The sequence below is a fragment of the Aquarana catesbeiana genome, linkage group LG09 (assembly GCF_042186555.1).
Source record: "Aquarana catesbeiana isolate 2022-GZ linkage group LG09, ASM4218655v1, whole genome shotgun sequence".
Taxonomy (NCBI): domain Eukaryota; kingdom Metazoa; phylum Chordata; class Amphibia; order Anura; family Ranidae; genus Aquarana; species Aquarana catesbeiana.
The window spans coordinates 249,785,173-249,798,518 of record NC_133332.1 but is presented as its reverse complement, the minus strand read 5'-3'; the positions used below and the strand labels follow the sequence as shown (position 1 = coordinate 249,798,518).

Sequence of the window (13,346 nt, the reverse complement as noted above, 5' to 3'; positions counted from 1 at the left end):
AAATGTAAACAAAATTGTTGAATGAGTGATTAGCACACTATAGCCAACATCAACAGTTTCTAATAGCTGTTTGGATCTATAAATGAAACTTATTAAACATTTGTCTCAATTTCTGCAGCTTAGAAGGTGAATCTTGTAAACCAGACACTGCATTCAGCAGAGTTCTGGAGAACTATTTATCACCTAATGATGTGTTTTTTTTTTAGTTTTGTGTTATACTTAGTCAAGCCAAACCTGATATTTCAACAGTGAGCAGATGCCAGCATGTTATAGCACACGCATGTCTTCCAGCTGGAGTTCCCCCCAATGTAGTTTAGGATTGACCACTCTACCTCTTCTCCCTGTTGGCTCATTAGTGTGGTGTGTGGCCTCATTGACCATAAAATAAGGTTTGGGAAAGGATAAGGAAAATTATCAACTGCTTAGCTCAAGTCCATATTTGCATAACATATTTCACGGCTCCTGGTTAAAGCCCAATTGAACCCCTTTAAAGTAATAATGTCCTGGCTGTATATACAGTAATGAATATGCCTCTTTTTTATTTTTTTTATTGGATAAGTGCTTCAGCAAGGGTTAAAACTCCCCATGCTGGCAGCATGTAGAACCACCTAGCGGTGGGTTGTAGCCAGTTCCAATGCCAGGGGCCTACTTGTAAAACTTGTAGCACAAGGGTAAGGCCATCTCCCCCTCATGACTGGGATATACACAACCATCTTGACAGCCTTTATATGGTCTGCCTGGTTTTGGATGGCCCACGGCCTAGCACAACCACTTCTCTACTTAACTCGCTTTCACAGGCAAAACAGCCACAGATTCAGGTACCACTTCCAGGGGAGATAGATCTACCTTTCCTCAATACAACCTGGCACAGTCCATAAGATATTTTACATGGTTTACCTGTTCGCTACAGAGATGTAGTAGTTCACATGACATCCAAAATACAGTCCAAATGATGGATAGTAAACAGGGAGAAAAGGGAGCACTCCGTTGCACTTAAACCTTTCCAAACAATTGGAAGGGGGTGTGGCTGCAAACTTGAAATAAACTGCTTACCCTTTGTCAGATACTACAGTCCCATTTTAAAGCCTCTTGTTTCTGTGTCCTAGAGTCAGCAAGAATACCAAGGAAACCAGGTGACGAAAACCTTTAACAGGAACTAACCCCCTGTCACAACCACATGGAGTCAGACTGCCCTTCTCATACACAACACTGAGTTCAGCGGTGCACGTCGGACCATGGTGCGTGAGAGTACCAGTCCAACTCTCACCCTCTCCAAGTCAACTACTCACCCTTGGTCAGATGCCTTAGTCCCATTTTAAAGCCCTTCATTTATGCATCCTAGAGTCAGCTGATATACTGGGGGTGTCCACGGAATGCAAGGTGTGCCAGCTGGAATATCAAAAGTGGCTACTTAAGGGAAAACCGTGGCTTCTTTCATTCACCACCCTTCCAAGTTCCAGCCCATCCTTATGTAACCTAACACGTGGGAAGGGACAGTCAGCCTAGAGCAACTGGAAATAAGGTGGGGAAATCCTTAAATAGGAACTAACCCCTGTTACAACCACAGAGAGTCAGACTGCCCCTCTCATACACAACACTGCTAAAGAAGTGAGACCAATGTTGATTAGAGCAGTTTTCAGTGGTGCATGTCGGACCATGGTGTGTGAGAGCCCCAGTCCAACTCCTATATAATGGCACTACAGGGCTTTTTAACCCTGGACTGATAAAAAAAGTGAAAAAGTCATATATATTTTGGTTTATGCAGCCTGACTGCATTACAGTCATTTATTAAGAGGGTTTGTTTACACCTGTGTGAAAACATGGTGGTACCTGGTGTTGCATTCAAGTGATTTACTAATATTAGGATCATTATAGGGTTGTTTGACTTTGTACTCTCAAAAGACAAATCAAAGGAATACCGCCCTTTGGGAGAGACATGATAATGGGCTTATGAAATTAAAAGCGTGTATAGGGGAAGGGCAGACAAGGTAGGGTCTGACACATGGTGATAACTACCAAGCTTCAGTGTTGTTTTAATTTTTTCTTTCAAGGAGTGAACCGGTGAGCCGACTCTTTACCCATGTACGGCACTTTATTGCTGCCTTCCCCTTTTGTACGCACTCCCCTTTCTTTTGCTCCCCTGCAACCCCATTAATTTCTGGGAGAAAAGAGTAACAGCTGGTACTATATGGAATGGGAAGCATATAACTCTTGCCACCCTCTCACGGTAGTTCTGGTGTTTGCAAAGTCCCCAGGCACCCATGGGACAGTAAAATACCTCAAACCTGCATGCACTCCAAGTTGCTCAAATGCTAGAAAGTCTATTGGTCAGTGAGAAGGTCAAGGAATCTCGGCAAATACCACTGGTGGATCTGAGGGGTCTTTAAGTAACCTATGCTATGACACGCATGCTCAATAACAAAATTAAAGACATTCATTTAATTTATTAAACATTAATTAACCATTGATAATGTTAGCCTAATACTAGGATGTTTTTAGAAATATGTCTCTGTGGGATGTGGGGGAGCAAATTGGGGTGGTGTTTGAAAGCCAACTAGTGCAATCAACAAGTCAACTAGATGTTGTAAGCACACAGAGATCTAGATCCCAGCTATAATTGTGTTTGCGTGGCTAGATAAGTGAAATAAATGAAAGCCTGCTAGACTAGTGTGTCAGACAACTTTCAGCCTTTTTCCATAAGCAAGCCCCTCTGTTTGTAATAAAAACCATACTAGGTCTGAGGTTTGCAGCATTGGTCTGTCTGCTAAACCAGAGCAAAAATATTTGAATTTCGGAAATGAGGAAAAGTAAATGTAATTACTATTTTAGACTATAGAATATACAAAATATAGAGGAAATGGATGTTAGCATTTCCCTATGAAAAACATAGTCTGAGTGAAGTTATTTGATTACTTTTAAAGAGGATCATTAAACATCTCACGCCCGTGTCTGCTTTGGCAATTTTATAAAGAGGTCCACACATGGAGCAGCTTCCTTAAATGGGTTTGACCATTTACAAAACATCCCTTTATTCAGCCCCATGGACAGATTTAATTTGGGACAGCACTAGTGGCTGTACCCTAACATCCAATGGCCACATTTTCTTGGGGACATGGAACTAATGGTTGTACAGTAATATCCCATAGACAAATTTTCTTAGGGCACGACCCTAGTGATTGTGCCCTAATATCCCATGGACACATTTTTTTAAGGCACTACCCTAGTGATTGTACCCTAACATCCAATTGTCACATTTTTTTTGAGGCTCTGCCCTAATGGTTTTTATACTACTATCCCATGACCAAATTTTCTTGGGGTACAGCCCTTATGGTCGTACACTAATATCCCATGGCCAGATTTTCTTAGGGTTGTACAATATGTATATATATGTATATATATATATATATATATATATATATATATATATATATATATATATATAATATAAAATAAAAAACTAAAGCAAAAAGAAGTGCAAGCATCATTTCTGCATCCAATACAGCCACAAAAAGTGTAGCAGAGTTTTACAGGGGACAATGAAAGCAGCTGTTTTCTGTAAGTTTTTTGTTTTTTCTACACAACTATGTTTCCAGATGTTCCTTCAAAATGGTTTTCATGCATCTACGGCTGGGATCTTTTCAATGCCTCCTCTGAGATGGAGATGGGAATGTGGGTGGAATGGATACAACTAGATAAACAATTCTAAAACATCAACATAAAGTACTATGACATTTTCTTAGGAAAAAAAGAGAATCTGCCAATTTTGAAAAAGAAAAAAGTCCACAACTTGTATGTATTTTGGCCGTAGTAGCATTTAGTGGAAAACTCTGCAAATGTTTGAGGAGCTGTCTGTTGGCAAATCCCCTGTGATGCATTGTGTCAGGAGGAAGACCCAATCTCATCCGGATTTTACAAACAACTTAAGGGAGAGGCAGACATTCCGTGGTTACTGCCAGCATGGCATCCCAGGGGAGCCTGTGTAGCCAAGGACTTCCTAATGATCTAAATTTCATTAGATAAGCACTAACTTGGCAATATACCATCGATGATTGTAGCTGACTTGGCACCTACTTTTAAAAGAGGAACGCTGGTGGTTAATGTTTTGTATATATACATGTGCAATTGATTATCATTTAATGTACAGTATAGATTGAATTAATTAAATTGAAAATGTTGTTTTATCTATTTGTAGAGGTGAAGTTAACTTTTTTTCCAGTTTTCGATGGAATTCTAAATTTTAATAGTCAACAGTACAGTATATCTTGGGGTAGGTTTCTTCTTCTGACAATTAGAGTTTGGATAGCTACTTGGCTAAGTTGAGAAATGCTCCTGAAACTCATTAAGGCCTGTGTTCATGTTCTTTAGCCTTTTGCCAATGGATCGGGTTGAGATGCCTTAGAGATCATTCAGAGTTCCTTGACAGGTGCACATTAGGGTGCACTTACACTGGCAGTTTCTACTGGCATACTACAAATAGGAACCAGATCACAGTTCACCCCCTTGATCCGGTTCGTATGTGTAGTATGAGCCCATGAATGGTTAAGTGTACCACTTGGAAAAAGTGGTCCTGGACACAGTTCACTTGTGGTCCGGTCTTCTTCACTTCAGTGAAAACTGTACTTGAGCACAGAACTCCCTATAGATGACTAAGCACAGAAGCAAGGATCACTATGATCTGGTTGGCAGAGATAATGATATAAGTGTGCCCAGGAACACTTGCTTATAGTCCAGTGGGAGTGCAGACCACAATGGCGGAGTGGAAACAATCTAATTCAGGCATGGTTCAATTCAACCATGCCCAGTGTGAGTAGTCTCAGAGCAGGGGAAGTTGCTTGAATGAGTACAAACTCTAACAGGTAGGACATCCAAGCCTCTCCTCCATCTCTCAAACCTCCACAGATGAAAGCTTAATTACTGAATCATATTAACCCTACAATTGAAGGTCAATATGTCCTTACGGGATGGTCTCCCATGTTACAGCCAACAGTCTGTTCTTAATCCTGAAGAAGACCATTAAAAAAGTTTTTTTCTTGGGGGGGGGGTTAGACGCTAATTCCACCTCTCTGACCATGTTTCATGTAACGCCTAAAAAGGAAAGTTCCACTCATCCTCCTTCCCTTCTCTACCATTTTAGGAAGTTTTTTTTTATTTTGGGTACAGGTACCAATTTCTGACAGGTGTCCGCTCCCATCGCTTTTCTACTTACCCAGAGCAGAGCAACCTCCTGGGACACATCACATGTCCCAGCAGACTGTGGGACCATTTAGAGAGCGCAACACCTCTCGCACATATGCAATGGGTAGCCAATGTGAAACACCAGGAAGTAACAGCTGGCTTCCCACAATCAAGATTATGGCATCGAGGACCCGAAGACTTGTGAAGAACCGGCCTGGGTGATGACGGGGCTGAATCCCTGGGCGGGTAAGTGCTTGTATATTAAAAGACAGTGGCTACAGTATTTGTAGCTACTGACCTTTAATTTTTTTTTATACCTGACCAGAGCTCCTCCTTTAAAATGTAGCATTAAACATGGTCCCACCCCCCCACCCCCCCCATAGCATCTTTTTTTTTCTTTTATTTGGTTCAGCTGTCAAGATCTTTGAATAAAAGACTACAAGTCCAACCTGCTGTCATGGTAGAGGGACTTGTAGATATCAATGGATCACATGTTACCAAATTTTTAGTGCACTAAATACTTCATCCAGCTCCATAAATGAACTGGCCTGGAGGAATAGTTTTTTTTTTTGCCATTTCAGATGCTTTCAGGCTTGAGCATTTTTGTTTTAGCCAATGGAAAGATAGCTAATAGGAGGAGGAGAGGCAAGAAATTACTAAAAAAAACACGTGCTACACACTCATTCTATAGGCACTCACATTAAAGTCTATGGGTAAAAAAAGACAAGCATTGCCCCAAAGATGCTCATGGACGTATTTGACATTTCAGTGTCAAGCTTCAAGTGAAAGGCCGCTCAAGTGTAAGGTGCACCATTGAATATAATAGAGATCTTGATGTTAAACGTTTAGATGTTTTGGAAAAAGCACTTCAAATCTCTTTTAGGTGTGAATGGGCTTTAAGAGCAGGCGGTGTGTATTGAACACTTTGGATTACTACTTGAAATTCAAGTTCAATTACCGTATATACTCGAGTATAAGCCGTTCCGAGTATAAGTCGAGGCCCTAATTTACCACAAAAAAATGGGAAAAACTTATTGACCCGAGTATAAGACGAGGGTGAGAAATGCACAGCTACTGTAAGTGGAAAAGAGGGTCAACAATGCCCATTTGCATGCCTCACTGTGCCCATTTGCAGCCATAGGTCCCCCGAACTTCAAACTCGGTAGTTAAGGGTTCCTAGATGCCCCCTAGCTGCAGCCAAAATTTGGGGTCTCTGAACCCAAAGTGTCCCGAAATGATATTGCTGCAGATGGACACAGTTGACCAATTTGGGGCCCCGTATCTCAGGTCCACTTAGTGCTATGAACTCCAAATTTGGTGTGCAAACCCAGTGGAACTGGCCCCATAAAATATCCAAAGCTGGGATTTCTAGCACCAAGTGGCCCTGAGATACAGGGCCCCAAAAATCGGTTCAGAAAATGTCAAGCACTTTTCTGCAGCAGAGAATGACATTTTCCGAACCTATTTTGGGACCCCGTATCTCAGGGCCACTTGGTGCTAGGAACCCCAGCTTTGGATATGTTATGGTTCCACAGGGTTTGCACACCAAATTTGGGGTTCCTAGCACCAAGTGGCCCTGAGATACGGGGCCCCAAAGTCGGTTCGGAAAATGAAATTTTTTGCTGCAGAAAAGTGCTTGACTCGAGCATAAGTCGAGGGGGGCACTTTCAACACAAAAAAATGTGCTGAAAAACTCGACTTATACTCGAGTATATATGGTAAATGTGATTTACTTTTATGGTATTCCAGTGCTACAGGTGCATTTCAAAAAATTTGAATATCATCAAAAAGTGAATTTATTTCAGTAATTCGATTCAAAAAGTGAAACTCTTATATAGATTCATTACACACAGAGTGATATATTTCAAGCATTTCTTCCTTTTAATTTGGATGATTATGGCTTACAGCTAGTGAAAACACAAAATTCAGCATCTGGGAAAATTAGTATATTGTGAAAAAGTTCAATATTGTAGACTCATGGTGTCACACTCTAATCAGCTAATTAACTGAAAACACCTGTAAAGGTATCCTGAGCCTTTAAACGGTCTCTCAGTCTGGTTCAGTAGATTATACAATCATAGGGAAGACTGCTAACTTGACAGTTGTCCAGAAGACAGTCATTGACAGTCACAAAAGGTAATTGCTAAAGAAGCTGGCTGTTCAGAGTGCTGTATCCAAGCATATTGATGGAAAGTTGAATGGAAGGAAAAACTGTGGTAGAAAAAGGTGTACAAGCAACAGGGATAACGCAGCCTCGAGAGGATTGTGAAGCAAAGGCCATTCAAGAATTTAAGGGGGATTCACAAGGAATGGACTATGGCTGGTTTCGGCACTTCAAGAGCCACCACAAACGTATCCAGGAGATGGGCTACAACTGTCACATTCCTTGTGTCAAGCCACTCCTAAACCAGAGACAACATCAGAAGCATCTTACCTGGGCTAAGGAGAAAAAGGACTGGACTGTTGCACAGTGGTCCAAAGTCCTCTTTTTGGATGAAAGTAAATTTTGCATTTCATTTGGAAATCAAGGTCCCAGAGTCTTAAGGAAGAGTGGAGAGGCACAGAATTCAAGTTGCATGAGGTCCGGTGTGAAATTTCCACAGTTAGTGATGATTTTGTCATCTGCTGGAGTTGGTCAACTGTGTTTTATTAAGTCCAGAGTCAGTGCAGCCCTCTAGCAGGAAATTCTAGAGCACTTCATGCTTCCCTCTGCTGACCAGCTTTATGGAGATGCTAATTTCATTTTCCAGCAGGACTTGGCATCTGCTCACACTGCCAAAAGTACCAATACCTGGTCACATGATCATGGTATCACTGTGCTTGATTAGCCAGCAAACTCGACTGACCTTAACCCCATAGAGAATCTGTGGGGTATTGTCAGGAGGAAGATGAGAGACACCAGACCCAACAATGCAGATGAGCTGAAGGCCGCTATCAAAGCAACCTGGGCTTCCATAACACCTCAGCAGTGCCTCAGGCTGATCGCCTCCATGCCACGCCTCATTGATGCAGTAATTCATGCAAAAAGAACCCCGAGCATGACTAAGTATTGAGTGCATACCATACTGTACATGGACATACTTTTCACTACGCCAACATTTCTGTATTAAAAATCATTTTTTTATTGGTCTTATGTAATATTCAAATTTTCTGAGGTACTGAATTTTGGGTTTATACTAGCTGTAAGCCATAATCATCAAAATTAAAAGAAAGAAATGCTTGAAATATATCACTCTGTGTGTAATGAATCTATGTAATATATGAGTTTCACTTTTTGAACTGAATTTCTGAAATAAATGGCCTTTTTGATATTCACATTTTTTTTAGATGCACCTGTATATTTTTTAATACCCTTTATTATTCTCAAACCAGCATTGGTTTTGTGTGGCCTTTGTAGCCTTTGTAATTTGCTATTATTTTCCTGCCTTTGGTTGAAGACACTTTCCTTCTCCATGCTAACATCTGACATTACTGGCCCTGGTTATTTTCCTCTAATAAATATTGAATAATCTGTTTAGAGTTATGTAATACAGATTGCAGTTTCTAGTTAAGTAAAGCAGGATGGGTTCATCATAATCGAGCACCATTTAGCTTGCTCGTTGCCAAAGGGCCCATTAGGCCGGAAAGGCCTTTTTTTTTAGATAGGGCAGTTTAACATTCCCGTCTCTCGCCAGCCACTCATAAGTATCATAAACATTCCAGGTCCATAAATCACAGACTGTTTCTGCCTTCACGATGAAATAAGCGGCTTTCTAATGGCACCCCGAGCACCATTTGTACATGTCTGAAAGTTTAAGCCGATCGAAAGAATCTAAAGAGATTTTTTTTTTCCTTGGCTGGAACAGGGCAGCTCTCCCCAAGAGGCCCAATGGGATCTAATTTAGTACAATACAGTTCTGACTACATATATATGCCTGAATATTTTATATATTTTTGAAAAAGTCAAGGCTTCCAGCACAGTACTGTTGCACAAGGACAGATTGGCAAGTGTCCTAAAGGGTGGTACATATCAGCCTCTTTTGCCCCAACAAGGCAGCCTACCACTCAAGCGAGTGGCAGAGTTGGGAGTCGGGTGACGATCCGCAGGTCGCTCGCTTACTTCTGCATTAGTGATCTGAAGTAAATAATATTATCACACGATCATTGCTTATCTCTGGTGTTAGAGAAAACCTGCAGAGGATTTTATTGTCTTCTGACCTAGGCTTCAGGTGGCCATCTTGGGGGAGCCTAAGTCTGATTGGACACAGAGCTTTGCCAAGATTTGGGCAGCCATATTGGATCCAGAGAAGCTATATACAGACCCTACTAGGGGGTCGACCCAGAGATCGTTAACTCACTTCCACATTAGCTATGAGAAATAAATACAGCCATCATTCGATAATTGCTTAACTCTGCTGCTATGGTAAACCTGCAGATGGCTGATTTGTCCTTTGACCTGGGCTTAAGGTGGCCATCTTGGAGGAGCCTGTGTCTGGTTGAACACAGAGCTCCCCCAGGATTTAGACAGTCATATTGGACCCAAAAAGGCTATGTAATAACTTTCCTGGGATGATGATCCACTGATAACTCACTCACTTCCGCATTAGTAGTCAGAGGTAAATGCAACAATCACATGATGGTTGCTTACCTCTGGTGCTAGAGAAAACCTGTAGAGGACTGACTGATTTGACACAGAGCTCCCTAAAGATTTGGGCAGCCATATTGGACCCAGAGAGACTATATGTAAAGAGGCTGCTGGGTCATTTTGGTGCACCTTGCTGTGAGGGGAGTGTGAGATACGGACAGAGACCTGGCTTGGGAGAGAAATGATTAGTGCAGAGAGAGGTTCCTGAGGAGCAGGGACAGCTTAGCTGCAGTCCGGTGTAACCCTGGATAATTCTTGGAGTTTGAGGAAGGACCCTTTTGCCCAGCCTACCTTTGAATTTGCACATCCTTGCACCCTATATCAATCAGCACAGCACCCTGTTGTGAGCATCACTGTAAGCCTAAGGGGACCTCACGTTTTTCTATGTGTATTATTATACTGTCTAATATATTCATTACATAAACCAGACAATTCTTACAAGACGCTGTCTCATCTGGACCACTTAAATCACAGCCACCTAATTGGCCTCATTCACAAATGTAAATGTCCCTTCTTGGAAGATGGAGGTTGGTTGCCCATGATCTGCGGCTTATGTAAAACACAATTTTATAGGTTTCTCCAAGCAACTGAACCACCATTGCTTTAATATGGGTGCTTCCTTTGCCTCTACTGGTGGGACATTCTAAAAGGATAAGGCCACAGTGGAAGAAGTCACCAAAGGGTTCCTGTGCAAGACTAAGGTTTGGGCTACCATTCTACTAACCAAGTTAATAACGCTTCCATTCATTGCATTGATAGAAGCCATGTTCAGGTCTATATTACAACGGAAGGGTTCCAGGCACCCATCTGACCCACATTTAGTATAAATGGTTCCCAAGATGACAGTTCTGATTATCCAATTGATTATCATGAAATGTAATCGTTTTTACCCCCACCAATCTAATAAGATACAGTACAATCTTATCACATCTTATGATAAGTACACTTAAGCATATTATCACACAAGCAACAAGACTTGTCTAGGCACCCCTTAGGATATATTTAAAATAATATTGTTGTGTTTTGGCTTGTCTAGTTGCTTTCTGCGATTCATTTAAAAAACAGTGTCTGGATTTCGCACCTAAAGAATGCCACCGATGACATTCACAACAGCAGTAATTTTTACACTTTAAACGAAGACTCATCTTTAAAACATAACATCCTTAAAAATTCTGTCTTATGTAAAAGTGGGCTAAAAAAATGAAGAAACTTTCTCTCTTTGTATGATTTTTACAGTGTATGCTGTTTGCTGAGCAATCGTCAGTGGAAACATTCAGTGGTTTAACACCTGATATTTACTGTACATTGCCAACTTCATAGCAAAAATCTCCATGAATCTACAAATTCCCTTATAGGGCGTACACACGGTCGGACTTTGTTCGGACATTCCGACAACAAAATCCTAGGATTTTTTCCGACGGATGTTGGCTCAAACTTGTTTTGTCTACACACGGTCGCACAAAGTTGTCAGAAAATCCGATCGTTCTAAACGCGGTGACGTAAAACACGTACGTCGGGACTATAAACGGGGCAGTGGCCAATAGCTTTCATCTCTTTATTTATTCTGAGCATGCGTGGCACTTTGTCCGTCGGATTTGTGTACACACGATCGGAATTTCCGACAACGGATTTTGTTGTCGGAAAATTTTATCTCCTGCTCTCCAACTTTGTGTGTCGGAAAATCCGATGGAAAATGTCCGATGGAGCCCACACACGGTCGGAATATCCGACAACACGCTCCGATCAGACGTTTTCCATTGGAAAATCCGACCGTGTGTACGGGGCATTAGAGTGAATCCAGCCACTTATTTTTAAATGTGAATGTAACCAAAACTTTTTTCTTTTAGTTTTAGAGTAAGGAAAGATTAAAACTCCTATTGGGTTATTTATAGTTGCTGTCCTGCTGCAAAGATTTAACTTCACTTCCTGTCCTTAAGATGCATGGAATGAGAGGAAATCTCTCCAATGGAGGAAGGTTAGAGCAGACTTTTATTGTTGACTGCACCTTCATTGGCAGGATTTACTGGTATTCCTGTTGCAGCAGTATCTGTGACCAAAGAGACATCAGTAAAAAACTGACAATGGATCTAACCCTGACCATCTACCCGTGTGTAGACACTCTATTTTCTTTGGTCTACAGTCTATTTTCTTCCATTAATACCAAACAGATCTGCATCCTCTGGTGGCCCCAGAATTTAACCTGTGTGGCTCAGAAGCACTGCATTGGCAGGGTACAAAGAATATGTCTCCACTAAGAAGCATACACTCCTCCATTTTTTTTTTTGGAAGTGAAAGCCCCTTTATGGTTGCCCATCTTATCATTTTCCAACATCCACAGCTAAAGGGAACTCACCCAGATCTGAGCATTGGACCACGCGCAGGTGGCACTGACATCCGAAGGGACAGAGGTCCATTGGAGGGATAAGAGGTGGAAAAGCTGTGGGTCCTTTTTTCCCGGGAGTAACAGTACTGAATCCTGAGCCTTCCTCATTTGCCTCATCTCTCATCATTGTTAGCCCATCGTCCATGGAAAAGTCCCAGAATCCTCTCTGCTCAAAAGGCAGGGCATTGCAGAGAAGCACAAAGGTGCATATAAGAAGTAGAACCTTCATTATTTCCAGAGATAACCTAGAATGAAAAGAAGTAAGCGGTCAGTTATCTAAATGTTTTAACATACAAACATAAGTTTATTGCAGGTAGCTATCCCACGGCATAGTTTCACTTTCATGTCTCCTCCTCACCCCTATCCTGGTGACTGGACAGTGAAAGGAGAAGGAGCACACGAACCAGCAAATCTCTTTGTCACTATTGCTCCTTCTCCTATCAGCATGTCCTTTGTTGGCTCCTTTTTGCTGATTTTCCCTCCACCAGTCAGAGCTCTGCTATACAGGAGATTGCAATAGACTGATGCTAGTAAAATTAAAGTGCAACTTCACTCTTTTTCTTTTTTAAACAATAATGCACCTACCTCCTCCTTTTAAGAAATCAGATTCATTTTTTGGGGGAAAGGGGCGATGCTTTCTGCGGGTGAGTGCTGCCTGCTCTTCTGCCTTTCTCATTCAGGTGAGAAAGACATTCCCAGCTGCTCCAAAGCATTCTGGTCTGGGATATGCTCATTACTCTGAAGCCTCCTGGGATGCGTGATCTAGAACACACTGCGCATGCACAACTGTGCACCATTAGGGGGCCAATTGAAAGAAGAGACAGCTGGCCCCCTGATATCCAAAGTAAGAAGATGGTGGCTCGGAACCCACCATGTGGGGACCTTTGGCCGTTTATGGCAAGAACTCTGGTTTTGCTGTTTACCTCATCTGGCAATAACCAATATTTTAAACTTCAGGTCAGCCACTGCACGTGTACTAGAAATAGTGGAGCAAAAAAAAAGGCTATCCCAGCTTTCCATAGTAACAATAGCCTGTACAGTAGGCCACAAGAAGCTGATACCAAATCAAATGCAGTTATTACACTGCTTGCATAATATTTTATATATATATATATATTTTTTTTTATATTATTGTACAGGACACCACAGATGAGTCCTGAAAGG

The 13,346-nt window shown here is 41.6% G+C and overlaps 1 protein-coding gene across 1 annotated transcript in view; it reads right to left on the bottom strand.

Moving 5' to 3' along the window:
* The window catches only part of BGN (biglycan), a 120,250-nt gene that overhangs the window by 48,338 nt on the left and 58,566 nt on the right, over nt 1-13,346 (bottom strand). The window contains exon 2 of the mRNA XM_073600152.1: nt 12,153-12,427. Coding sequence (XP_073456253.1) covers nt 12,153-12,411 — 259 coding nt within the window. The 5' untranslated portion in view covers nt 12,412-12,427. The remainder of the gene's footprint in view (nt 1-12,152; nt 12,428-13,346) is intronic.